Raw genomic sequence first — 27,226 nt, 5'->3', positions numbered from 1 at the left:
ATACATATATTTTAAAATCAGAGTACTAAAGTCACTACCATTATCAGAATGAGCAAATTCTTGAAGTCTGTCAAACACAAAATGCAGTCATTTAGACAAAACATTGAATAAAAATAGCATATGAAAAAAACCACACTTTTAAAAAAAAGTCTTGCATGGTAAAGTTACAATGATCTTGAGACTCAGTACATTCAACACCATAAAGACTTAATTACAGTTAATTGGAAAGTGTTGTGACAGTTTGAAGTTTTCACTTCATTCACAGCATGTTTGTGCCAAGTTTAGTTCCATGTCTCTTATAAGTTAAGTATTTTCACACTGCAAAAATACATAATAAAACAAGATTTAAGTTTAATTCTCTTCTTAGTATCAAAGATTTTTGATATCAAAATACATTATGCTAAATTTAGCTGGCAATTAAGTAAAATAGTCAAAAAAACTTCAAACTTTTATATTTGAGTCATGCTACACTTAAGTGACAGTAATTAATCTTTAGCACACCATTAATTTAAAAGTTTACCACACACAGGTTATATTTCACACATGTATATTGGTAACAAAGCTAAGTAACAAGAATTCAGATGGGGGTGGATTATTGCTGAATTACTAGCTGCAGTCCATTTCTTGATCATCTACTTCTGGCTCAGGAGGATACAACTCATCCAAAGCCAGCTCTGAAACAGAATATTATTTTACAAATGAATGTCAGAACTTAATTTTACACATCAGATTCCTCAGTTAATGTATTTAAACATATTAATTTTGGTTAAGAACACAAATGAGCATTATGTATTAAAGGAAACAATAATACTGTGCTCCAGAAGTCCCCTCCTCCCACTCCAGCCCCCTACCAAGAACACCTTTTAAAAGACTGCTATCCTGACAGAGTTCAGAATGATTGATCCAGTGAAGTATTCTGTTAACGTGTGTGTTTGTGTTCGATGAACTTTTACTTCACAAAAACATTTTGAAACCCAACCTGAGGCAAGAACCGCTTCAAAAAGCCCCTTAAATTTAGCTGAGTGTTTCCAAATGTTAGCTACCTGTTGAAAATAGTACCTATTTATAGTATGTACAGTATTTTAGGGTTAATTTTCATAGTTTACAAAATAAAACAGTTACACCTTCAAAAAGCCACTACCCTGGCAGCAGAGAAACAACATTGTGTTACATGGAAATGTAGAAAGAACTTCAACATTTCCACTATGTAAGCTCGTGAAAATGAGCACTTCTCATTTGGTAAGAATGGATATTAAGGAGCAGGAATATGCAGACAACTGTTCAGCAATGGCAGAGGAGATGATATTGGCTTCAAGAAAGCCTGCATGCTCTGCGGTCCTAAGTGCAAGAAAGCAATCCTGAAGAGAAGAGTGTGAAATTGATGAAGCAGGCACTGAGATCCAGCAGCAGATAATTTCAATATTGTGGCATAACTACTAGTTCAGTGGATTTCTAGATCCTAACATGGGAGGCAACTGATGTCAGCATCAGTTACAAGATGTACATTCAAAATTTAAGTAGAATTCATTATTTGGTGTCTGCTGAGGGACAGATTCATTAAGAACTACATCTATCTTTGAACACAGAGGTTTATGTAAGGCCAGTAAAACATGCTGGAGTCATAGGCAGCATTCTGCAGGAAGGCAAATAATTGGATCTTCTTACTAAACCCTACCCCAAATTCAAGCAGCAATAAAAACCATGAAAAGTTGCTCTTGAGAATGGTAAGATAGTAAGAATGGGTTTTGTGCATTTGATTTAAAAAAAAAACAAAAAAAAAAACACACCAACCACCTTTAGTTTCAGCCAGGACCTTACCTTCAGAGGCCTTCAAATTTGGAGTTTTTTTGAGGATGGCTCTGACACCAGGCATGGCTTCATCATATTGATGGAGAACTTCCAGGCAATGTTCATGAAACAGTTTATCTTTTTGAGATAGACTATGTAAGAGCAAAACAGTGTCCCGTAAAAACTGAATAATTCGTTCTCTATACGCACTCAAGTTGCTCTCAGATCTTCTAACCTTCACCCATTGTCTATGCAACATTATAATAAGCGCCTTGACTACCTGCAGAAGAAAGAGTCATATAGGAGATTGTTTTCTAATAGGTAATTTTGTTTTTCTGTTATTTTGTTATGACTTTTACTGGAGTCAGTCATAGCAAGTGTCCAAGTTTCAGGGCACAGTCTAGCAGAGAAATTCAAGCTTCATATTAGAAGGCATCTTTTAAACACTCCTAAATCACAATGTATGTTGTTACTATAACAATGTTAAGTGGAATGTGTCTTCTTTAGTATGTTTAATTAAACAGCTCTAGTTACATACCTCGAGGCTGCACTGGCAATCTGTACCAAGTAGTAAAATTGATGGACTGGAGCAGCACACACACTTAGTCAGGAATCTAACAGTCTAATATAAAAACATGCAGATTGCATTACACTGAGAACTAGGATTCTGGAGATTAAGCAAACACGATTATGCTGCAAATAAAGTGGAAATGGCATTTCATTACTAGTTTCAAGGATTCCTGAGTTTTTTATAACTAACATTGTGTAGATGTTTTGCACAAATCTAACATAACAGTTTTCCAATGCTACTTTACATTTTGATCCTCCTTCTGACTAGCAAGCAAAACCTCTCCAACACTGGAGATAAAGGGTGCCAGTGTTTGTAGGTAGTGGTAAAATAGAATATATTCAATCTTCACAGCGCAAAAAACCCAAACCCCAGCTTCCTTGAAAATTAATGTTAAAGTTACACTGACAGCAGCACAATCAAAAAATAAGTAAGGTCATGCTGAAGTTTAAGAACAGGACTCAAAGTTGACTGTTTTAACTCAAATAAATGCCAAGAATTTACAATGCTAAAGGAACAAAGGACAGTAGCCTACATAGCAAGCCATTACTGTACGTCAGTACAGAAGTGCTACAGCAACAAATCGGAGGCCAGCTTTTCCGTATTAGTACTTGTATTATTATGAACAAGTTTGTTTTTCACTTTTCTGGTTGGAGAACTGTTTGTCTGGAACAGACTGATTCTATTATATATAATCGCATAATAAAACTTTCCTACTCATACTAATAGTCCACAAGAACATGGCTGAGTACAGCTGTAAAAATAGTTACAGCTTAATTAAAAATTTCAAATAGCTCTTCCTGAAAACAGAAGTTTCATTTCTTAATACCAGAGCAGATAACTTCAATGTCACAACCAAATCAGCTACAAGGCTGACTTTTGGGCAGTACGGGACACTCTCTCCATTATCAGGAAACAACAAGCAAGCACATGTGAAAAGAAAGTCTTTGTTTACCTCTTGTTCCAGCTGAAGCCAAAGCATTTCAGATGCAGATTTATCTGGTCTTGAAGTAATATACATGTACAGTGCAAGAAGAAGACAGGTTTCTGAAATTATATTTAAACAAATTTCATTAATTCTTCTATTAAGTAGTTTAGTTTGTTTGTTGATACAAATATCTTTTCCCCTGGTGAGGGAGGATAGCCCAGTGGTTTGGGTGCTCATGGGTACTTGTGGGCTGGGATTCATGAGACTTGGGTTCAATTCCTGTGCAACCCTGGACAAATCACTTACTCTCTCTGTGCCTCTGATCATCATCTATAAAATGGGTTGGGGATAATACTTCCCTACCTCATGTGGGTGCTGTAAGGATAAAGATTGCGAGGCACTCTGACACTATGGTGAAGGGACCATAAATACCTAGATAAATTAAAATGTTGGAATAGGTCCTGGAACTTGGAGCTACGCAAAGGACACTGCTAGCAGTTCATTCTTCATTATGGAAGATAAGGAGTTGGCCTCTCTCCATCCTTTTATACCCAAGCATAGAGCAAGGAAAATTAAGGCGCAGGCATGGGCCAAAAGATTCCCATCTCTGGCACATGTACATCAAGAGTGGAATTCATATAGGACAGAAAATCTCTAAGAATCACAGTTGCTGTAAAGATAATTAAGTTCTTGAGGACTTCTTCATAGTTTGCCGAGGATGAGTTACATAGGCATTTATCTATCAGGACAGATAATGGAGGGTCTAGTGACTGGGATAAGTGTTTGACAGGTTTTTTTTTTTTTAGTACACACCCCCCATAATATAAACTTCTCATGATGTGTTAATCATTTGCTATCTTACCTTAACCTATACTTGAAAGATTTGTTTATATATAATAGGAACAGTTAAAATATAAATAAATTATTTGTATTACACAGTTTGCAAACAACATGTCTTTATAAAAATCAAATTTGTTTAACAATCGTATTCTGCCTTATTCTTTTTAATGTACAGAGAAACTGAAAAAAATATTAGAAGAACAAACAAAACTTCAGAGGAGGGGGAAGAGAAGACAAGGAAAGGAAGTAGGCAGAAAAGAGGTGGAGACGAGGGGGGCACACATTTAATAGGATCACTCAGATAATTCCAGGAAAGCATCCCATATCTGACAATTTTGGGGATGGAGGGGTATTTTTGTTGTGGTATTTCCATCATAGTCAAGCTTATGATGTCTTTCTGCCAATCCTCAACTGTTGGTTGCTTTTTGGATTTCCATTTTTGCAGCACTAGTCTTTTAAGAATTATTAATGCTCTGCTGAATCAAGTTTTTCATATTTATTCAGCTGCCAATTAATACCCATTAGGTATTGTAACAATTTTGACAGGAAAAACTTATCTCTAATTAAAATTCTGCCCAAAACATGTAAGTGTAAGAACATTGCCGGAGCATATGAGCTAAATTAACACCTGATGAATCACAGTATCAACAATTGTCTAACTTAATATCACCCGTTTTGAACAATCCGACAGGGATCCACTGCATCTTCCATGATTTTCTGATAGATTAATCTTAACTGGAGGTCTAAGAAGCAGTTCTGAGCATTGGTTAAACCTGCTTCCATTGGTTAGCAGAGAATAACTGGCCTAGTTCCACCCTCCCCCACACCCGTCCTTTTTTTTTTTTTTTTTTTTTTAAAAAGGGAATTGTGTTTAATTTTTCTGGGTAATATTTGAAGAAATGAAAGCAGTTTGGGTGGGCCTTGGGCAGTGCATGCATTGGGGTCAACCTGAAGGAAGATGGCGTGTTTAATCTGGATATACTGTCACTCCATTTCTAGATTGAACCTTTCTTTTAATATTATAAAAGGGAGGAAGGTATCATTTTACCAATAAATTGGCTGTTGGTCAATCTCCCTTTTCTAAGATGTGGGGTTTTAAGAGCCAGCTTCATTTTGAGTCAAACCAAGGATGTTCATTATTTGTCTGTTGCCTTTTTAGCTAGTCCATTACAAATTGCTCACCAAGCCAGCAGTTCCATTAATTCTAGTCCAAAGCTAGACTTAAGGGTGGATAAAAATCTACAATTAAAAAAAATTGAAATTGACAATCTGCTAACACTTAAGCTTACTATAATTCTATTACAATAGTTTAAATGAAATATAAATATAAATGTTAAGCAGTATATGTTTGCTGCTGAATTTAAAAAAAAAGTCAAGCCACTAAACTGGTGAAAGTTACTGGCTAAGCACCTGGAATCAGAGTTTGTTGAAGTGCTAAATCAGCTTTTGACAGAAGTAGCCTCTTCTGCAGGTGCAGAGAGAATATTTTCTTCATTTCAGTTTATTAAACTAGTTCAGTGTAATGACTAGTTCATTCAAAGGTAAGAAATCAACTAGGAGTTGAAAAACAGGAAAGCTTGTTTTCCCTCTTCCAATCCATCAATACAAACTAGGTGTGTGATACTAGTTCTAATATCTTGAAGGACATGGAGACAAGAAACAATCAGTTCAATTCACTAACTACAGACAATAATTCCTTTGTTTAATACATGAGTTAGTTTTAAATGAAAATAATGCTTTGATAAACATTTTTCTTATGTATCCAGCACATTAACGATCACTTTAATAAAAAACATTAAAATGTTGTTTGTGCATTTTGAATGGAATTTGAACTTCCATCCAAATAGAGCTTGATCAAAATTGGAAGTAAAGAAGTAGCCATCTTGTAAATAAGAAATATATCGTTCACCAATTTTCTAACATAATAAAAGATGGAAAAATTAAGAATCTGAGTAAATTTAAGTTAAGCTACATAATTGCTTAAATAAATGTGTATAGATATAGTGCAACCTCCTAGTTAGGAAAAAAGCACCTAATTTATCATAAGGGCTACATTTAGTTGCAAATCAGTATGTTTTAATGGTTACCAATCAACGAGAATAAACTTTTCTTTGGGAAAAATATATATATATATATCAATGCAAAACACAATTAAAAATAGATTAAACCAAGGTTTCCTGCTTGGTTTTAATCATGATTAAAATCAGTCATTTAAATCAGTTCACTCTGATGCAGCTACCTTTACTAAGCATTACATCAGAAATACTAATTCAGTACATTCTGCACTAGACCATATATGTATGTTGTAGTTTTCAATAGTTAATTTACGTGGCTTTGGGGAACTGCTATTCAGAATCCCACCATCAGGTAGACTCTTAGAAAAAGACCTTCTACTTGACATTTGTGATGTGTCTAGAGTCCCAAAGCCCCAGAGACCAACAAAGTCATTTAAGGTCAGGTACCAATTAGAGGGAAATTGATTTTTACTTCTCAGTAGCACTTTTCCATATTAAACTTTCAACACCTTGAAAGTAGACCTGGAAAATAGCCAAGAGAAATCCACATGGTTATTAAAATTTCAGATTGTTGAAAACTAGCACCAGCTGGCCAGTTCTCAGATAATACTGCATAGTTTGCTTTTCTAAGTTAAGAACTGGCGTAAGACTTATGTAAACACCCATAATTCACACCTATAAAAATATTTTCAACTAAGCTTCATAAATAGGATGTTTAAGAATGATGATAAAGATAAGTAATTTCTCTCCTACCTGAATGACAACAAAGTTGAGCAGCTAGCTTCTTGTGATGAATAAGCATGGCCAACAGCCGCACAGTCAGATGGACAGCAGACAAAGGGGTCTCAGGACACACACAGCGAAGCAGCATCTGGCTAGTTAGCAAGTGCCAAAAACTTTTAAAAGGAAATCAGAGTTAGGAATTGGAAACACAACGACTTTAGGAAGCAAGTCATTTTACTCAGGATTTTAAACGCTAATGTGGACATGAGACTGTAGCCCCAGTGGTGGGCAACCTGCAGTCCACGGGCCGCAGGTTGCCCACCACTGCTCTAACCAGTGTGACGAAGTTCCTGCTCTACCTTGGTGGGTCTTGCACTTATTGGTGGATTTGCTCGCCTTGGAGCTTCACGGCAGCCCTCAGCTTGGCCGTTTTTCTGAACCCACAGTCCAGGTCGACTCCTCCTGTGTCTGACCAGGAGTTGGGAGGATCCCGGGCCCACCCTCTACTCCGGGTTCCAGCCCAGGGCCCTGTGGAATGCAGCTGTCTAGAGTGCCTCCTGGAACAGCTGTGCGACAGCTACAACTCCCTGGGCTACTTCCCCTTGGCCTTCTCCCAACACCTTCTTTATCCTCACCATAGGACCTTCCTCCTGGTGTCTGATAATGCTTGTGCACCTCAGTCCTCCAACAGTCCACGTTCTCACTCTCAGCTCCTAGTGCCTCTTGCTCCCAGCTCCTCACACGCACACCACAAACTGAAGTGAGCTCCTTTTTAAAACCCAGGTGCCCTGATTAACCTGCCTTAATTGATTCTAGCAGCTTCTTGATTGGCTGCAGGTGTTCTAATCAGCCTGTCTTAATTGTCTCCAGAAGGTTCCTGATTGTTCTGGAACCTTCCCTGTTACAGTACCCAGGGAAAAGGGACCTACTTAGCCTGGGGCTCATATATCTGCCTTCTATTACTCTCCTATAGCCATCTGGCCCGACACTGTCACACCAGATAAAACACAGGTCTGCTATGCAGCTATTCCTCAAATTTAGGAGAAAAGCTATTTGTCAGATGAAAGAAAAACACTCCAAGTAAATAAACTCACTGAGGTACATTTTCAAAGGGGCCTCTAAATCCACCCTCTAAAACTGAACCTGCAGTTATCCAAACAATCACTTGCAGGTCCAAATCTATTTTAGAGGTTTACTCATTTATTAAGTGAGATTTTGTTCACAAACCACATAGCAAGATGTCTGCGTTCTGTACATACTTACCAGTGACTCTGATCATATAACGGAACACGTTTAGGGGTATTATGACTATGACAAAGGCTTGAAAAATTCTCACTTGCCAGTGACAGATGGGATAATTTCCCACTGGGGCAACAGCAGCTGTGAAGTGTAAGCTTAGCAGAATCAGTTCAGCTTTACTGCTTGTGGGAACCTATCATGTTCATGAGTAACGGAGGCACTGGTGTATCCTCAGTTGCTATTAGAGGCAGTAGCAGAGAGGAATCTGTGATCCTCTCACGTACATACCACATTTTGCTGAAATCTGTGTGAATCACAGTTTTGCGGAGGAAAATAGGAACTGTTTGGGAACGTAAAACAAAAGGCATGGAATAATTTTCTAAAACATTCTCAAGCTGTCTTTTACCTTATTAGTAACTCAACTGTTGAATTCTCAGCTAGTTTCACCAAAACCTTTAGGCTTTGATTCACGATACTGTCTGTCTGGGAACCTGTTGCTGTAGAAGACAAAGCTAACAACTGAAGCAGTTTTTTGAACAAAGAATGTTGGGATTGATCATTATTAGCAGCATCTTGTAGTTCTCCAGTTCGGCCTTGTGGTCTGGAATTTTCTTTTTTATCATCAGATTGATTATTGCACACCATGTTCTTCTCCATCTCAGACACTCTTTTCACTTCAGAAGATAGTAATGTATAAACAACATCCCAGCTGTAATATACCAAGTAATAAAGAACACCTAGAGATGTAATTGTAGTCTCTTGCAGAGTAGATCTAAAATCCTCGGTACTTGATATTATACTTGAGTTAGTTCTAGAAGAAGTAACTGATTGATTTTCAGGACTGTCTCTTGACTTTGAAGACAACTGCAGAGCTTGACAGTATGCACTGATATGGTATTCCACTAGAGGTAGAAGATGCACTGCACCTGGGATCTTAAAGCGTTTAAGAAGGAACAGTCCACTCTCACTTTCTGCCAGGTCTCCCTCGGATGATCCTTCATCCATAGCAATCAAGTTCAATCCCATTATTGCAAGTTTTTGAGCTTCTCTTAAAGCAGCAAGAGAAGAAGGAGTTCCATCCTGAGAATAAGTTGTCCTGATGCTGGATATTCCTGTAGATCCTCTAGTACAAAACAAAATGAAATAGTTCAAAACATGCTATGTACCAAAGGCAGCAAAATGACCATGCATACGTATCCTTTGAACCTCTGGCTATTCTTGTTCTGTATGTAATATGAAAAATGAATTGTATTAAGATGTCCAATTTCAAAATAAGACAGTTAAGTCACTGTTTTATGCACATGTGGGAGAAAGAATGCTCTACTAGAGCATCCTTCCCTACCATGCAAGCAGCATAACTTCACAGTTGACCTTACCTTTAGTCCTCCCAGTAGAGTTGCTGCTGGAAGGCCATTTTTCAATGTCTCAGTCAGCTACACAGTGAATAAATGCAAGTCTGTTTTATTTAAATTGCAAAACAGAAAATATATTCTGAAAGACCCCTTACTCCTACACTACTTTAGGCGTACATTTAAAAAAAAAAAATCTGTTATTACTGTTTTATCATTTGCATCCTTAATCTGTTAACACTGACAATGGGACTTTGAGACATTTCCTCCTCACTGATTGTGTGGGGAATTAGCATATACGTTTTTAATTTTATATATAATTCTCTCTCTATTGTACATTTTTTTAAAAGTATGGTAAATGTTCATTGGATAAACTATTTAGCAGGATTGCCAATGAAGCTCAGTAAAATTAAATGGCTGCACTGATCATTTATTTCCCTTGTCTTTGGCAGAGGAACAATGTACATTTAAACTCTATGCAGGTGTCTCCTGGTTTCAGGAGATATGGTAACATATGTAACCAACTAGTCATTTTCATTATTGCACACACACAGTTTTGCTAAAGTGTAAAATACACCTTAGAGAGTCATTTTTGTACTTTTAAATCTACAGTACTTCCTGTCCCAAGTTTGTCCTGACCACATGATGATGCATACAAGTACTATGATACTGTCAATCCCTCTCTTCAGAATGATCAGGTGGTGGACAAAGGAATGGATGCTAACATACTATGAAACCTGAAATTTCATACAAGCATTTACATGGTTTCAGCTGCTAGAATACTTCAATTGTATAAAAACTGAAGAGCCTTAAAAAAAACACTGCAGTAACGAGTGTAACATGGAAATAATTTCTTAAAAGGAAGAGGAGGAAGTTTGGACTATTATACAAGGAGTAAGAAAGCACTCCTGGAAAAGTCTTATTTATTGTGGAAGTGGTGACCAGCCAGAAAAAGTATCTGGGATATGAGATAACATGGATTTTCCCCAGGTTTTTGGTCATAAGGAACAGCACAAATAGAGCATGGATACTAGGCTTGTGCATGAAGAACCTGAGTCTTCCCTCCAGGTACACATCATAGCATTAATATGATTGGAGTCATGTGGTTTTCATCCATCCGAGCTATAATCCTTAGCAACCTTTTATGCTATACATGCTTAATGCCCTTATCTAATTTTACGTACATGCATACACACACAAACCACCACCAGTTACCATTTCAGTAGAAGTAAATAAATGAGAGAAGCAACAGTTCATATGCTACAGGAGAGCTGAGTGAATAACTGAAGATAAGCATCACAACGCAATTGTTTAAGAGGCTCTCGCTGCCTGGAACAAATGAGACATTTACTGACGAGACTACGTTAGCTTTAGTTATAGGGAAAGTCACCAACTGATCAAAGGGTTTCAGTAAGAATCAAAGCCCAAATTGATTTAAAGGAATCCAGCACAATTTCTGCGAAGAAAGATCTTGTAATATGTAGAAGCCATAAGTGAAGGGCTAAACGAACACAAACAATACCTATTTTCCAAACAATCTAAGAGGCAGAATTATGTTAGTGCAGGAAATCTGATGCAATGGAGAGAAAATCGGTCACAGGAAACATAGCAGGTAAGAACGAACAATGGAGAGGCTGGGGGGAAGCAACAACAATGGTGGCTCACAGAAATCAGTTGCACAGCCTTTACTTATGTAAATAGTTAGGGCTATGGTATTGAAGACAACGTGGCCTGGAACACAATATTTGGAAAGAGACAAAGCAGTAATACTTATAGAGCAAGTTATTCAAGATGAAGATACTTTAGAAGGTAATCTCAGTACAGGAGAAATTGATTTCTATACAATTAGAAGTCAGAGTGATAAAAAAACAAAAAAGGTGTAAAAAAAAAAAAATTCAAGATATGCCCCCAAAATACAACTGGATCTAAAATTATCAGTCCTTTCATATCCAGAGATACAATACACATCATCAAAGAATTACTGTAGATCCTTTAAAGTTGGAAATGTATATGTCATTAAGTACTTATATGGCATCTAGTTATAGTATTAACATTTTAGAACTTATATAACTGCTTTGACAGTTGCAGTGCAAAGAAGACTCTTAGATAAATGTCCTCCATTACAAGCAATATTGATTAGAAGCATAATTTGACAAGACTTTTATGGTCACTCAATTTTATATGTACTAAGAGACCTCTGAATAATTACATCAAAGAAAACATTTGTAAGGTACAAAAACCCCCAAATATCACACAGCAAGATCGAGAGATTGTGAGCAAACAAGTTTGGCAAGACACTGTTAACAAGAGTAACACACAGGATTGTTTACCAGAATAATTAAGCATAGGATAAAATAATTTTGGTACATCAAGTGAAAAGTGATCTACAAAAAGCAGTTAGGCAAACAGATATGAGCAAAACAATCTCGTAAGCCATGCTACAAGGCCTATGCACTTAGGTTTTTGTCCCATGTTCATATTTAAATAAACTTCAAAGGTACTGTAAATGTACTCCCTGTAAAGAAATAAATTATTACCATTACCAGTCTTTAACAGTTAAAAACTTACGTGTTGAAAAAGTTAGGCTGCAAGACAGACCCAGGTAGCACTTCAGAGTTGCTGCTAAGAAGATGACAGAGCCCTAGTAATGACCCAGGGGCAATAGGCTGTTTCATCAGTGCATTTAGTAACACAGAACCTGCAAAGATATATAAATGCCTTAGGATGTTCTTTTCTATTCATTGAAATGTGAAACTAAAAGGCTCTCACTGAAACAAGGAATCTAAACTCCAACAGACTACACAGTATTTGCGGTACACCTAACAAAAATGTGAATTTAAGATTTATATGGAATATTTTTTTCACCTTAATTATGGAAACAGATCTCCAAACATGAATTACATTTTTATGTCAATAGTCATCACCACAGAAACATATCCATAGAGTCCCTATCGCATCTCAATTTAGTAAAATGCCTTAGCCAAAGGCCTCGTAACACACCTCCTCTATCTAGTTACTTATTTGGCCCCCAGGACAGTATCCAAGAGCCAAACTAGGTGTTAACAGATATAATGCCACCCTGACCTCAGAATAAAATAGTGTACTGGTAGCTTCCTAGTATTGAAGGCTTGGAGATGCTGCTATCCTCTTACTGTATGTACTTATATTAAAAAAACAAAAGAAAACAAAAAAACAACACACCTCTTCTTTCCTCTCTTCTACATCTACTTACTGTAAAAGCAATCATTACATCAATTGATTTGGAGTCAAAGAAAGAGGTGGCCAAATAATTACACCACAGAAATTCTTCAACCCATATCTTTGCACTGATGCCAAAGTGAATATTTTTTTGAGGGAGGTTAGATCACAGGATCATAGGATAACAATATCTTCCTACAAGTTCTAGATTACGATCCCAGTCCTAACAACGAAAGCATTATTCCATCACCACCTTCCTGAACAATAATATTGTACTTCGTACACTACATAATAACGTTGTTTAATAGAAGCATACCCAGTGTTCCTTAGACAGCTCCTGGCTCTGGTGCCACCTAATTTCTGAATTAAGAAGACAGAGTTACCTTGGGTGTTTTGTCTTTGAACAAAACTGTAAGTCACATTTCTCTCCATCACTTCTTGCGTCACAAGTTCAGTTTCAGGACACGGGGTCTTACTGTCTGAAACAAAAAGGTAAAGTCATGCAAGTAGTAAAACCAGCTCCTTATACATTTGTAACTGTATTTAATCAACATGCATATTCAATCAGATAACAGTTGTGATATAGCTAGTAAGTATCTGGAGAAAAAAGTGTAATTATGAATTACATTACTTTGCCTTAACTCAGTTATTTCAAACCAAGTCTCAAGAGTTAATCTGATGTGGCAACCATAATTCATCCCTCTGCACTAGACAGTGAGAAAGTCAACAGAAAAAGTGTGCCTTTGCTCTACAGTTTAGTCATAGGCTAGTTCAACATTACCATTCCACAGTGATTTTTTGAAAAAAAAAATTAGTTAGTAGACAGTCAACATTAGTTGTCAAGGAGTGAGGATATAAGTGAACTTAGATTTTCAGAGTGACCATGCAGTCCTCAACAATACTTAACACTTTTATAGTTCTTTCCACTTGTCAAAGTGCTTTACTATGTAATCAGAGATATCCCTGGAACTCCTTGCCCAAAGTTACAATTAAGACCAAAACCTTAGCCAGATTCAAAAAAAGATATTAGCCATTTATATGGATAACAAGAATATTGAGTGTTGTAACAGTAATTGCTAAAGATCCAGTGTTTTGAAATGGATGTGTAAGTATTTATACTTCACAGCTATTGCGAGGTTTCTTGTACTTTTCTTCTAAAGCAGCTGGTATTGCCCATTGTTTGTGACAGGATACCGGACTAGATGGACAACTGCTCTGATTCAGCATAGTTGCTCCTATAAAGGTTAGCTGATCGTTTGGCCATTTGCAGATCTGAGCAGATTTCTTAGCTTTATCATTTCCTAGCATTAATCTGTGACTCTGCCACGTGTGCATTACTTCACTTTACACCACTGTATTTAGTTCTTTGTTTTCTCAGCTTCAAATTGTCTTTTAAAGTATTCTTTACTTATCTACATCATTTTTTAAATATTTATTTTTAAGAGATAGATGAACTATTACATCCTTTTGGCAGACTTTTGCCATATTACCAACCTTCTAGAAGACATGAAATTTTAATAACTGTTTGGGTGTGTGGACCTGATCCTGCACCCCTTACTCTCACAAAGAATCTAATGAGTAATTCCATTTACTTCATTGAGAGAATCTTGCAGAGTCAGATTTCTCAAAGTAGGGTTCTCCAATAGTCATGTACTTTTCCAGTGTCCAGCAACTGAAACAATTTTATTAATGGTATTTAATCCCCAAATCCATGCAAAAGTAATAATTGTGTAAACAGTCTTCCAAATCCTTCATTGAGAGTAAACACACAGAATACATACATCCCTTCCTTTTTGAAGCGAAAGAAATATTAGGCTATTAAACAACAAGAGGTACTAATCCAAAAATCCAAAAAGAGATGTTAAATAAGGTACTTATTCAAGAAGAAAGAACTAAGTATCTGGGATATGAGATAACATGGATTTTCCCCAGGTTTTTGGTCATAGGGAACAGCACAAATAGAGTATGGATACTAGGCTTGTGCATGAAGAACCCAAGTCTTCCCTAAAAAACTAAGACAGTGCAGAAAGCATCGTCACTTTTATGCAACGTGCACATTTAAATCCATGCCTTTCAATATAAAACTCCCACTAGTGCTAACAGAAGTTTCATAGTTGACTGAGGGTATGTCCATTTATTTATTTATTGCATCTAGTCTAGATGTCATAAATCGACCGCCGAGCACTCTCCCATCGACTCCGGTACTCCACCAGGGCGAGAGGCGCAGGCAGAGTCGATGGGAGAGCAACAGCAGTTGACTTACCACAGTGAAGACGCCGCAGTAAGTACATTGACTTCAGCTACGTTACTGACGTTGCTGAAGTTGTGTAACTTAGATCTATCCCCCCTCCCAGTGTAGACCATGCCTGAGAGCAATATTCATGGTCCTGAGACTGTCCATGAGGGCTACAGCAAATTTCAGCCAGAGGGAGTTAATACAACTAGCTGCAAAGGAGAAGAAAAGAGAATTTTTGAGTGGAAAGCCAGAGTATTTTATTGTGGTAAGTGAAGGAAGGCCCGACAAACTGTTCATACATACAATACAAGACAAATACAAGCAACAGTAAAACCCAAAGCTTTACATCTAGCTACTTTTTGGATGCTATAAAAACAGTGCCTTACCCTCCTTGTTCAAAGAAGTCTCAGCAGGCAAATTTGCTGCAGAACAGGATACTTTAAGGGACATGTCAGCGCTGAAAGTCTCTTTTGTAGGAAAAGATTTTTTTCCAGTCTGAAGAGAACATCCTTCCAATTTTACAATTCTAGAGGGACTCTTCTTAGGGCTAAAAGATTAAATCAAATGCTTGGATAAAGGACTACTTGGGCTAATTTCTGAATGTTACTAATAAGAAGTATCACACTTTTTTTTAAAATACACATCAGTTTCCATGAATTCTGATGTGTCATAGGTATTGCATTATGTACTAATTTATTCAAAGACAAAATTGCACATTTTGAAGTGTTTGCTAACACTCTGTAAAATCATAAAACAAGTTATTTCACAAAATACATGAACATACTATGTTTCCACCTGTATTTACAGTACTGTTAGTGTATGTTATTTACACTTGAATTACTTAACTAGCTAGAGCATGATCCAGCTCAAAATATATATAGCTTTTTGGGCAATGCAAGATGTGGATTCTGGCTGAAAGTGTCAAACTTATTTTGTTGGGGAAGAGGTCAGCTTACTGCAGGTCAACAGAAAAAAAAATCTGTTAAGACAGTGGAAGAGTTCACAGGAGAGCATCTCATCTTCTGGGCTCTACAACTTCCTATTATGAATCCACTGTATCACCGGTTATGGCTGTACAGGCATGTAGCATATTACACGATTAAAGTTAGAGTAACCCCCCCCTCAAGCAGCTCCAAGAGGTAAAACATGTGGGTCCTGGTCCAGCTCTCAATTTAAAAACAAACAAGGCACAGGGAACTTTAAAATCCCATCATACAAGTGTCTGGGACTGGTGGGGGCCAGAGCAAAAAAGAGAGAGACATCCTCCCAGGCTAACGGAGGACAAAGGTACCATGTTAGGTGAACTTCTGCAACATAGAATCATAGGACTTGAAGGGACCTCGAGAGGTCATCTAGTCTAGTCCCCTGAACTCATAGCAGGACTAAGTATTATCTAGACCATCCCTGACAGGTCTTTGTCTAACCTGCTCTTAAAGATCTCCAGTGGTGGAAATTCCACAACCTCCCTAGGCAATTTATTCCAGTGCTTAACCACCCTGACAGTTAGGAAGTTTTTCCTAATGTCCAACCTAAACCTCCCTTGCTGCAATTTAAGCCCATTGCTTCTTGTCCTATCCTCAGACATTAAGAAGAACAATTTTTCTCCCTCCTCCTTGTAACAACCTTTTATGTACTTGAAAACTGTTACGTCCCCTCTCAGTCTTCTCTTTTCCAGACTAAACAAACCCAATTTTTTCAATCTTTCCTCATAGGTCATGTTTTCTAGACCTTTAAATGATTACAGACAACAGTGCATGCACTATGGTAAAAGTTTGAACTCAAAACATTTCATATTAAAGAAATTTTCCATGCATTAAGTGAAAGAGTTCTCTCTGGCCTTACAAAAGACCTTGGAAAACTGAAGAGTTTGTAATCTGAGTAATAAATATTTTTAGAGCTGTATCAAAACATGCTTTGAATAAACCTGAAACACAAATGTCAATAAACCTAACATTTTAAAATTCACAGTAAAGGACACATTTTAGCTAGAAGCAACTTTACAATGAAAAGATACTAAATCAGAGCTTTATACTTCAGACTTTAGCTTTGTTATTTTATACCCTGGAAAACTAATTTTCATACACTTTATTTGTTCATGTGATATTTGTGCTGCGTTTGACAAAAGAATGCTAGTGCACTGCAATTTTCAACACCTTTGCTCTTTGACACCAATCGAGTTATGCCAGCAGAGAAGTTGCTCTGCAATGTTTAATGAAACTCCATACATGAAATAATTCACATTTGAATTTTCTGTCTTTCGAAACTATTTGGTACCTGTCATTTGTAACTGACGGAGTAACAGGCTTAGTTCTTTCACAGTTCTGAAGTTTTGCTCTCAATTCATTCATTTCAGCATCTTTAAACTGCAACTCTGACTGCAATGACTGTAACTGAAAGAGGAATATAAGTGAGTAATTTTGCATTAAACACTATATAAACTGGAAGAGTAACAAACATAGAATCATAGAAATGGAGGGCTGGAAGGAACCACAATAGGTCATCTAGTCCATTCCATCCCCTGCTTCCCTCCCCCCAGTGGTGTGGCAGAATTAAGTATACTTAAACCATCCTGACAGTGTTTGACTAACGTATTCTTTAAAACCTTCAATGATTGGGATGTTACAGCATAAGTTTGTTGACCTTTGATGCATGACTTGAGCTCAGATCAGGAATAATCATTTCTATCTTAGAAAGAGTTAAGATGTTTGCTAAATTAGTGCAAATGAAACTAATGCTATAATTCATACAGGAATAAGCAAAGAAACAAACATTTTAAAGTAGGCTTTGCAGTGAGTCTGATTCCTAGTATTTAGCCTGTGGCCTACTGGTAGTAATAATTAGCATAAGGCCACATTAGGCCTAATACAAGTTAGCATTAGTAAGTAACCTTGGTCAGAAGAGTTAACAATATATATATTTTGTGGTTAAATTGTCTAGACAGCAAAGGTTTTATTTAGCCAGGCTTCCTTAACAGGACTGCATACAGAACAACCTATCGGTGCAAATGCTTACAACAGTTGTCCCAAAAATAAATAGCAGGAATAGAAAATATAAACAAAAAGACAAGACTTAATCAAATATGGTCTTGGAAATAGGTGGATGTAAGGAATAGGTGGCTAAAAAGGGAATCATACCCAGCTCTCAGAAGGACCTTGGAATAACAGGTTGGTGACCACCTTAATGCTAAATCTCATCTTAAGGGGAACCCACAGATCTGCAGATTCATGAGTATACATGATGTGGATTCTGCTGTCATTCTTGTTTTTCTAGTTCTGTGATTTTGCTTATCTTGATCATGCTCTTAATAAAACTAAAGTCTCTGTGTGTGCGTCTCACCAATCATCTTCTTAGCCCTGGTCTACACTGGGGCGGGGAGTCGATGTAAGGTACACAACTTCAGCTACGAGAATAGCGTAGCTGAAGTCGACATACCTAGATCGACTTACTGCAGCGTCTTCACGCCGGTGAGTCGACTGCCGCCGCTCCCCCATCGACTCTGCTTGCACCTCTTGCAGTGCCGGAGTTCCGGAGTCGACGGGAGAGCATTCGGGAATCGATCACTATCCGGCGGGTAGTGCAGACCTACGCTTAATCTCTAAGTAGTCACCAAGGAGCAAACCTATTAATGACAAGGGCATAAAGTTTCAACTGCTATTGAGAAGCTTTAAGATAACCTTCCCTTTCAAGTCAGCGTCAAAAGAAAAGGGCTTTGCCGTGGAGATACTTGTTTATGCTAATAATTCACCTTTTGCTCAGCTACCACCAACCTTCCCGAGCTTACATATAGATTACCATACTACTACACCAAAACTACAGTTATTAACTCAATGCACCCTAAGCCAAAACACTCAGTTCATTTGTACGCTATCCCAGCTGAGAATCAGATACAATACAACACAACCAAACATTAGTACAATAAGGCAAACTCATCATGATGGTTACTGTAGTTAGTTGCTACTCAAGGGAGGACTGCACTAGAGGACCCGAGCAGTGGGGTAAGCAGCAGCAGCAGCAACCTTTCACAGTGCTTTTGGGGGAAAACTGAAGAGACAGAAAGTTGGAGTTCGGCTGTAGAAACAGAGATACAATGCTCTTTCCGTTTTCAGTTACGGGGCTGTAATTCTAGTTTGAACGTTCCAGGTCCTTCCAAAAGCCACTTGTGCAACACTCCTATAATTTGTTAGAAGAACATCACCACTGTCCCCGATGAGGAAGTTATCCCATAATTTGGTTGCCTATTTTTTCCTGAATGTAACTTCGCTGGATAAAAAAATTAGAGGAAAGTTTGCTTTAAGTGCCCTTCTCTTGATTAGGTAATGACTGTCACTTAAGCAAAATAGAATCAAACAAACAATTGAGCTTTTCCACATAAGAAGTTAGACAGCTATCACAGGGGGAGAAAAAACAAAACAAAAAACAAACCACACACGCTACCTTTTTGGAGAACTCCTTTTCTTTTTCACTTAGTGTCTGATCTTTTTCCTTTTCCAATAGCATGTATGATCTTCTCTGTTCCTCCAAAGTGCATTCCATCTGCAGCATTGAGTCCCGCAAAATTTTAATTTCTCCATTTTTAATAAGGATTTCATCCTGTATTTCTTTCAGCTGCAAGCAGAGAATACCTTTAAGAAGTGTGGATTTACAACACTGATATTATGGATTCAATTCAGCCAAAAACAACAGAAATCACAATTTTGGCCTAGAGTTGTTCTCCTGAAGAGTAACCTGATTTGTTTTTTAAGCAGACTGGCCTTCTGCAGATCCAGGTATCCTAACCAAGGTGATTAAAGATACCTTAAACAGGACTTAATCCAAAGGTCACAAATTAAACCACCACCAAAAATTGCTATAATAACCAGTACACCAGCCGATTAAGAAAAAAAGAGGCAATTAACCTTTTGCTTAACTTCTTCATGTTGTGTTTGCAGTACTTCAAATCCAAATGTGTCTTTAATTCCAATATCTTCAGTGCCATTTCCTGGTGAAAAGAGGGAATTCTGATACCAACTCCACTTTGAAGCATATAACAAGTTATTATTGATAACATTTCAACATCTCACTTTTTTATTATTACTCATCACATATTTTCTAGCTTGTAAGGATTATATTTTTATTGGTAAATGTCAGTAAATGTCAATTTCACCATACACGTGCAAACTAATGAAAGAATATTTCTGTCAATCAAAATTTACAGACCGGGAAAGTGTGAAAAATGTTATTTGGGAACTCAGTTTGATTTAAGCATATTTACTTTGTATAGTTTGAAACGTGATGTTGACAATTTGTTTTTTTATAGTTATAAAGCTTTAACTTTTTGAATGTCAACATCTACTGTCATTAAATAATTCTCTAACCTCACCCCCATAGTTTCCCACAACTGTGAAAAATTAAATTGATAAAAATTGAAAAAAAATGCTTTAAAATAATCAATGTCATCCACTGAAAATTATAAAACAAATAAAAAAAGAATTCTGCCAAGCCCCTCTCTCTCTCTATATATATATATATAGTTATTGCGGAAACAGAAGTATCAATAGACATACACACACACATACATACTAGTATTTTGGCACCAAGTCAGGAAATTGATACTTCTATTTCCACAATAACTTTACTATAACCCATCCATTAGGATTTCTTTACTCAAAAAACAAACAAAAAAACCCAACAAAGCAAACAACTTGTAACGAGGGTGGATAAAATCAAGTTTTTAAAAATTTAAGATTTTTATTTTGTCATTTAAATTATAAGAAGTGTTTCTTTTAAAAAATAAGCCTGTTTAAAATGAAATCTGAATTTAATGCAAAATATGTTAAGGCCTAAACTTCTTATAATCTCAAAACATTTAAATAAAAACGTTAAATCCAGAAGCCTCTATCAAAAATTTAAGTTGAAGTGTGCTTTTTTCTACATAAAGAAAAAATTAGGGGAAAACCCATCAAATTTTCAAGGTCAAGCTTTATAAATATGGCACAACAGGTTATGTAGTGTATTAAGGACTTGTTTGGTTTAGTAAGAATTAAATGTATATGCTGTTTTGTGTGTTTAATTAAATTCCATTTACCATCCTCATTCAGCTTGACAAATCATGAGCAAAAAGTTAATTATCTACTAAATAAGCAATGTATCATTGATTTTCTGCCATACTAAAATGTACAATTAATAAAGAAGATTCTGAAAATATAAAGGTATATCACTGCTTAAAATAACGTATACTATAGTGTACTCTCCTAGGTAGCAAAAAGATGTATCAAATCTCGGGGAAAAGGCTCTACTTAGTTGTAAATCAACATCTTTGAATGGTTATAAACCAATAAGAATGCACCTTTCTATAGAAAATAACTAACGTACAAATGGAAAAGTTCATTAAAATCAATTATTTAAATTGAGGTTTTCCACTTGAAGATTTAAATCAATCCACCCTATTTGCAGTACCTTAGACTACTGAAATAATTGGCCACAGGTTGATTCTCCACCACCAAGAACTTTTAAATCAAAATTGCATATTTTTCTAAAAGATATGCTGTAGAAATTATTTTGGGGAAGTTCTATGGTTTGTTTTATACAGGAGGTTAGACTAGATCAGGGATGCGCAAACTATGGCCTGCAGGCCGGATCCAGCCCACCAGCCATTTTAATCCAGCCCTTGAGCTCCCATGGGGGAGCGGGGTCTGGGGCTTGCCCCACTCCGGCGCTCAAACCAGGGAGCAGGGTCGGGGGCCACTCCATGTGGCTCCAGAAAGCAGCAGCATGGCCCCACTCCAGCTCCTACACGTAGGGGCAGCCAGGGGGGTCTGCTCCACACACTGCCCCTGCCCCAAGCACCACCCCCACAGCTCATTGGCCAGGAACTGTGGCCAATGGGAGCTGCAGGGGCGGTGCCTGCAGACAGGGTAGCAAGCAGCAGAGCCACCTGCCCATGCCTCTGCATAGGAGCCAGAGAGGGGCTATGCCGCTGCTTCCGGGAACCACTTGAGGTAAGCACCGCCCGAAACCTGCATCCCTGAGCGCGCCCCTCCGACCCCAACCCCTGCCCCAGCCTTGATCCACCTCCCACCCTCCAAACCCCTTGGTCCCAGCTCAAAGCACCCTCTAGAACCCCAAAGCCCTCATCCACAGCCCCACCCCAGAGCCTGCACCCCCAGCCAGAGCCCTCGCCCCCCTATGCCTCTGTTCCAGCCCAGATCCCCCTCCCGCCCTCCAAACTCCTCGGTCCCAGCCCAGAGCACCCTCCTACCCCTCATCCTCAGCCCTACCCTGGAGCCTGCACCCCCAGCTGGAGCCCTCACCCTCCCTGCACCCCACCCCCACCCCAGCCTGGAGCCCCCTCCTGCACTCTGACCTCCTAATTTCTGGCCCTCACCCCCCCCCACAGCCCAACCCCCATTTCATGAACATTCATGGCCCGCCATACTATTTCTATACGCAGATGTGGCCCTTGGGCCAAAAGGTTTGCCCACCCCTGGACTAGATGATCACAATGGTCACTTCTGGCCTTGGGAACTATGAAATTAGAAGAATTTAAACATCTAGTTTACTTTTTGATATTTATCTTGATTATTTACTTTTTGAATTCTTCCTCCATGAAAGCTGACTTAAAAAATAAACAAAAAAAACCTGGATTCTATTTTTCTTTTAGGTTCTTATCCACTTTGACTTGTTTGGATTATAAACACTACTGGATTTAACGTATGCAATCGCTTCTATTGGTCTTAAGTTTGTAGAAGATTCTTTTCTCCATTCTCACACAAGCCACTTAGATTTTAAGCCAAATTCAATAGAAAGTGTCCTTTAAGCGTACACATTGTTATCATAGATAAGCAATGAGCTCAGAACACCAGGTATTCTCCAGTGCCCACCCATCAAATATTAAACTGGCATAAACCTGGGCTCTGAATTTGTGGCTATCTCCACGCACCAGCCCAGAGTTTTGCCTACAAAACAGAAGCTTCAGGGTTAAGGATCTATTTAGCTTTTATAAATTCAAACACTAACCAGTTAAGGCTAAATTCCTAACAATTAAATTTTTTTCTTTTCCATTACAGCTTACTAGGAGTCAACTGGCAGGCACTCATACCTGAGATATTTTTCTTCTGTTTGTAAGGTGCTATGTAAACTATGCATGTATCACCGATGAAACACAGCCACATTCAGCATGCTGTACAGATTTCTGGGGGCGGGAATGGGAAGAGAGGGAGCATTTTGGCCAGGGCACGGGTAAACTTCTACTCTCACAAATGCTCCGGGACCTTCCACATACTGGCCAAAGAGTCAGGAACATGGATATTCCTGTCTTATCTGAAAGACTCCATATTCAATCAAGTCACACAAAATTCAATTTACGTACTCTGAAAGGTGTAGAGCTGATTTAAACCCTATTTAAACCCGATTTAAACCCTGCTAGGATTTAAAAGTAATGTTCCAGGGAAGTGAGGTATTTCATAACCAGTGCTTAGACCACTAGTAGATTCTCATTAATATTACAAATGTTATAAACAGTAGTGCAGATAACAACTGAGGTTTGTTTTGGCCAGAAAAAGTTATTGATCAGCATTTACAATGAGTAGAAGATCCCACCCATTCAGAGGATTTAAGTTTGTTGCATGATATTTATGAACAGGTCACCTTCCCTTCTCTCCCAAAAGGGAATTTAAAAATCACTTGTGCGTATGACAGATATCACACAATCACGTGTAGCCTAGTGGTTAGAACTGAAGTCTGGGAAGCCAGGTATTCTAATTCCATTTCTGCCTCACATTTGCTGCTTGTCCATCAGCAAGCTACTTCCCCTTACAGTAGCACCTGGTTCAGAGCCATTGTGACACTAAGTTAAAGCTTGCTAAATTGACTTACTTTCCTTAGAATAAGGCGTTGCACACACACAAAAAACAGTGCTATCATATCAAAGTGTGATCTTTCCAAATGATTACACCTACAAATATTTGGAGCACAGCTTCTGAGTACTTCTTACTTAATGCTATTTTATCACATGTAGTCATACTATTTGCCAAGCTCTATAACTAGTTCTTTAAGGCATATCATTAGATGTACATACCAACTCTTGACAGTTAAGTTATCCAAATATTAAGATTCCCCTGATGATTAGAACATTTTCCCCCACTACTTCTGGTAACTCAAGATAGCTTCAAGAACATAAATGAACATTTCAGCAACAGTGAAATTTACTTTGGGGCTGAGATTAAAGAATCTATTCAAAAGATAATTACTTTAGACATTTTTCTAGGAAGAACAAGTTCAGCATGTCAATCCCCAGATCTGGAAAATAAGGAGACATCAAGGCATTCCCATCCCCAATTATAGTCCCATATTCCAAGACTACACATACCGAACTGGTCTTTCATATCTTTTTCTGCACTAGAGGCAACACTCCATTGTTCAATATTCAAAGACTTTTGATTGGTGTTGTTTGGGGTTAAGGATGGTCTAGCATTCTGCTCAGGTTTCTGGATGTGTGTTGTTCTAGAATGAGTATTTGAGTCTAGAACTTGTGATAAAGCCTGTGAGGCAATTATATCTATTTCTTCCAAGTCGTCAGCTGTGAAGTCATCATTGTCTCCAAAAGGATCTTCTGTTTGTTTGGACTTTGACTCAAAGCTTTTGTAACGCTTGTTTGGGGGAAAGCCATCTCCGTGGTTCCCGACACATCCTCGACTAGTGGATTCTCGATAAACAGAAGACGAAGCCATAATCTGTGCCTGATCCACACCATATAATATGGAGCTATTTCTCTTCTTATTCCCAAATAATGAGTTCACCGACATTCTGTATAAATATTTACCCTATGAAACAAAACAAAAACATTACATTTTAATGCTCAAAGGACCTTTTTCCCAATTAAATTTATTCCACAAAATACAAACAATTGACCATATGAAGAAACAAGTGTGCTACCACACAGTGATCTGGGACCAGCACAGTCCCTCACTAACTGACTGGAAAAGATGAAATGATGTTGCAAACTCCAGAGCTTCCCATCCATTTAGAAAGCGATTTTGGATCATTTAAGGTAGAGCAACATAGAAACATATGTTTTTCATGCCATCAGAAATGAACAAAAGAAACAACTGTAGTTTTGTTTACATCCATAAGAATAATGTCATTCTACAGAATATTACTTAACACCATGGAAATTTAACCAAGAGGAAACTATCCATGAATCGAAAGGGCCAAACACCCTTTGAAAAACAGCTCTGGAGGAGGCCACAAAAAGGAGGAGACATGCCCCGGTTCTTTCTTCCTACAGAAGGCTGCATGCCCTTGAAATTCTGCTCTTCATGTTTTCCAAGAGCAAGACACAACATGATCTTATTTTTAGAGTCTCTGTATAAGCTAAACAAGAACATAAAACTGTCACAGTAAGCTTAAAAACAGCAACATATTTTTTGAAGTGGCATTAGATTCTAAAGCAATCTCGTGTCAAATTTGACTAGCTGATACATAGGATCGGCTAACATTTTGAACAAAAGAATGCCTGATAACACCATTACAGTTTTATTTTAATTACCCCAATTAGAAAAGCAGCTTTCTGACATATGCATAGTAAAATACTATCTGGAGATTACTCTGATTTTAAAGTTTAGAACACACTAAAGATATTTAGTTTCTTGATAGTTGTCCCCTTGGCATCAAAGTACCCATATATGACATACATCAAGTGGTACAGACTTCTGCCAGTCCTGCCACGATCTGTTTTAGAAAGCAACATTTAACTCTAAGGCCTGATCTACAGTAGGAAATTAGGTCAGTATAACTACATCGCACAGAGGTGTGAAAAATCCACAAACCTGAGTGACACGGTTAAACCAACCTAACCCATGGCGTAGACAGCACTAGGTCAAGGGATTAAGTCTCCTGTCAACCTTGTTACTACCTCTCAAGGAGGCAGAGTACGTATGTCAACAGGAAAAGCCCTCCAGTTGATGCAAATAGTGTCTTCACTGAAACACTACAGCGGTGCAGCATTTTAACTGTAGACAAGCCATAATCATCAGATGTTCTTTAAAGGGTTTCTAAAAGCTAGGGGCCTAAGTCATTCTCCAGTGTCTCATTAAATAAAGTAGTACAAAATTAGTCTGAGTATCAAAAAATATTTCTATAAAACTATGAAATTGGTTCTCCCAAAGGAAATGTTAGAAACCTCATTCTGTTTGGGACATTCAAAAGTACCACTCCTCCCCCCAAAAACCACAAGCCCACCACTATAGACAGGAGTATTTTCAAGTAGATAACCTAAAAGGTCTTTAACATCTCTGATTTCTACTATTTGAAAATAAAGTACTACTCATATAAGAAAGACATCAGTTTTGCTTTGATATTTTCTGGATTGCTTTTACATTAACACAAACCACATCATATCAAGATTATGTTAAATTCTCTAATGCAGGGCAGTGAAGGTGCATCACTCGATTCAGTTACATTACACAGAAAAGTTAACTGGGCAGATAAAAGTAATTCAGGAAAAAATTAAGAAGACACCTGTCGCCATAAGCAATATATTTCTAACCACAATCACTGGTTTTGAACGAACTCTGGTTGATGCATTATCTCCAGCCGGAGTTCGCTCTGGCGCCACAGGAGACAAACCAAACAGAAACACTCCTGCAGGTCTGACGGATGCCAAAACAAGCCAACTGGGGAAGCAAAAGCCAGGCTGGGCCCTGGAGTCCGTCTGTCCATATTTAAGGATCAGATCCTCTATGACCACTCCGGGCTCTTGTCCTACAGCTCTTCCTCGGACACGCTGGCGGGATGGGACCCTCCTGAACAGCGAGCAGAGCTGACCGTAGCTTGCACGGTCTCCCGATGTACCTGTGCGCACAGCCCCGCCCCTCGCACCCCCGGGCCAGGCGGTTTGTGGCTCCCACCCCGGACAGTCTCGGGAGCAGGAGCTCCGAGCACACTCCCCCCGCAGCGCGGGTCTAGCCCTCTCCGATCCCAGCTGCCCGCACTGCCTCCTCAAGGCAGCCCCTGTCCAGGAAAACACCCTGCCCCGCAGGGCGACAGGCGGGCCCGTTACCGCGAGGGCTTCCGCTTGATCGCCGCTCACACGCGGGCCAGGAACGAGGCTCCGCCTCACCGCTGCGGTCCCGGCATCGCGGCCTTCCCAATGGGGTGCGCTCCCCCGCACCCACCTGCCTTTCCACGCTCTCCGGACCCGCCAGTCAGCGCTGCCAATCGGCGGCGAGCAGTTATTCCCACTACCCAATCAGAGCACCGCCGGCCAGCATCATTCGCTCCGGCAGCCTCGGAGGATCTGCTCGAGAGGGGCGTGGAGCTGCCGGATGTAAGAGTCTCAGCGATTGGCCAGCTCTGTAAATTTGT

At 38.5% G+C, this 27,226-nt stretch overlaps 1 protein-coding gene across 2 annotated transcripts; it reads right to left on the bottom strand.

Moving 5' to 3' along the window:
• Positions 1-27,032, bottom strand: ATRIP (ATR interacting protein). 2 transcript variants are annotated; one of them, XM_074958218.1, is made up of 14 exons: positions 26,922-27,032; positions 24,231-24,684; positions 19,780-19,862; positions 19,319-19,489; positions 17,159-17,274; positions 15,271-15,431; positions 13,032-13,127; positions 12,019-12,148; positions 8,508-9,224; positions 6,893-7,035; positions 3,312-3,403; positions 2,327-2,410; positions 1,819-2,068; positions 1-674 (listed from the first exon to the last, which is right to left on the bottom strand). In XM_074958218.1, exons 2-14 carry the CDS (start codon positions 24,664-24,666, stop codon positions 607-609), a joined length of 2,547 nt encoding a protein of 848 aa, XP_074814319.1. In that variant the 5' UTR covers positions 24,667-24,684; positions 26,922-27,032; the 3' UTR covers positions 1-606. The 2 variants fall into 2 exon arrangements, with proteins under 2 accessions (XP_074814319.1, XP_074814320.1); XM_074958219.1 differs by lacking the exon at positions 26,922-27,032 and adding an exon at positions 26,433-26,651.
• Positions 27,033-27,226: the final 194 nt, after the last annotated feature.

The sequence above is a fragment of the Natator depressus genome, chromosome 7, assembly GCF_965152275.1.
Source record: "Natator depressus isolate rNatDep1 chromosome 7, rNatDep2.hap1, whole genome shotgun sequence".
NCBI classification, from domain to species: Eukaryota; Metazoa; Chordata; order Testudines; family Cheloniidae; genus Natator; species Natator depressus.
The sequence above is the reverse complement of the archived record's forward strand: the minus strand, read 5'-3'. Positions and strand labels throughout refer to the sequence as shown.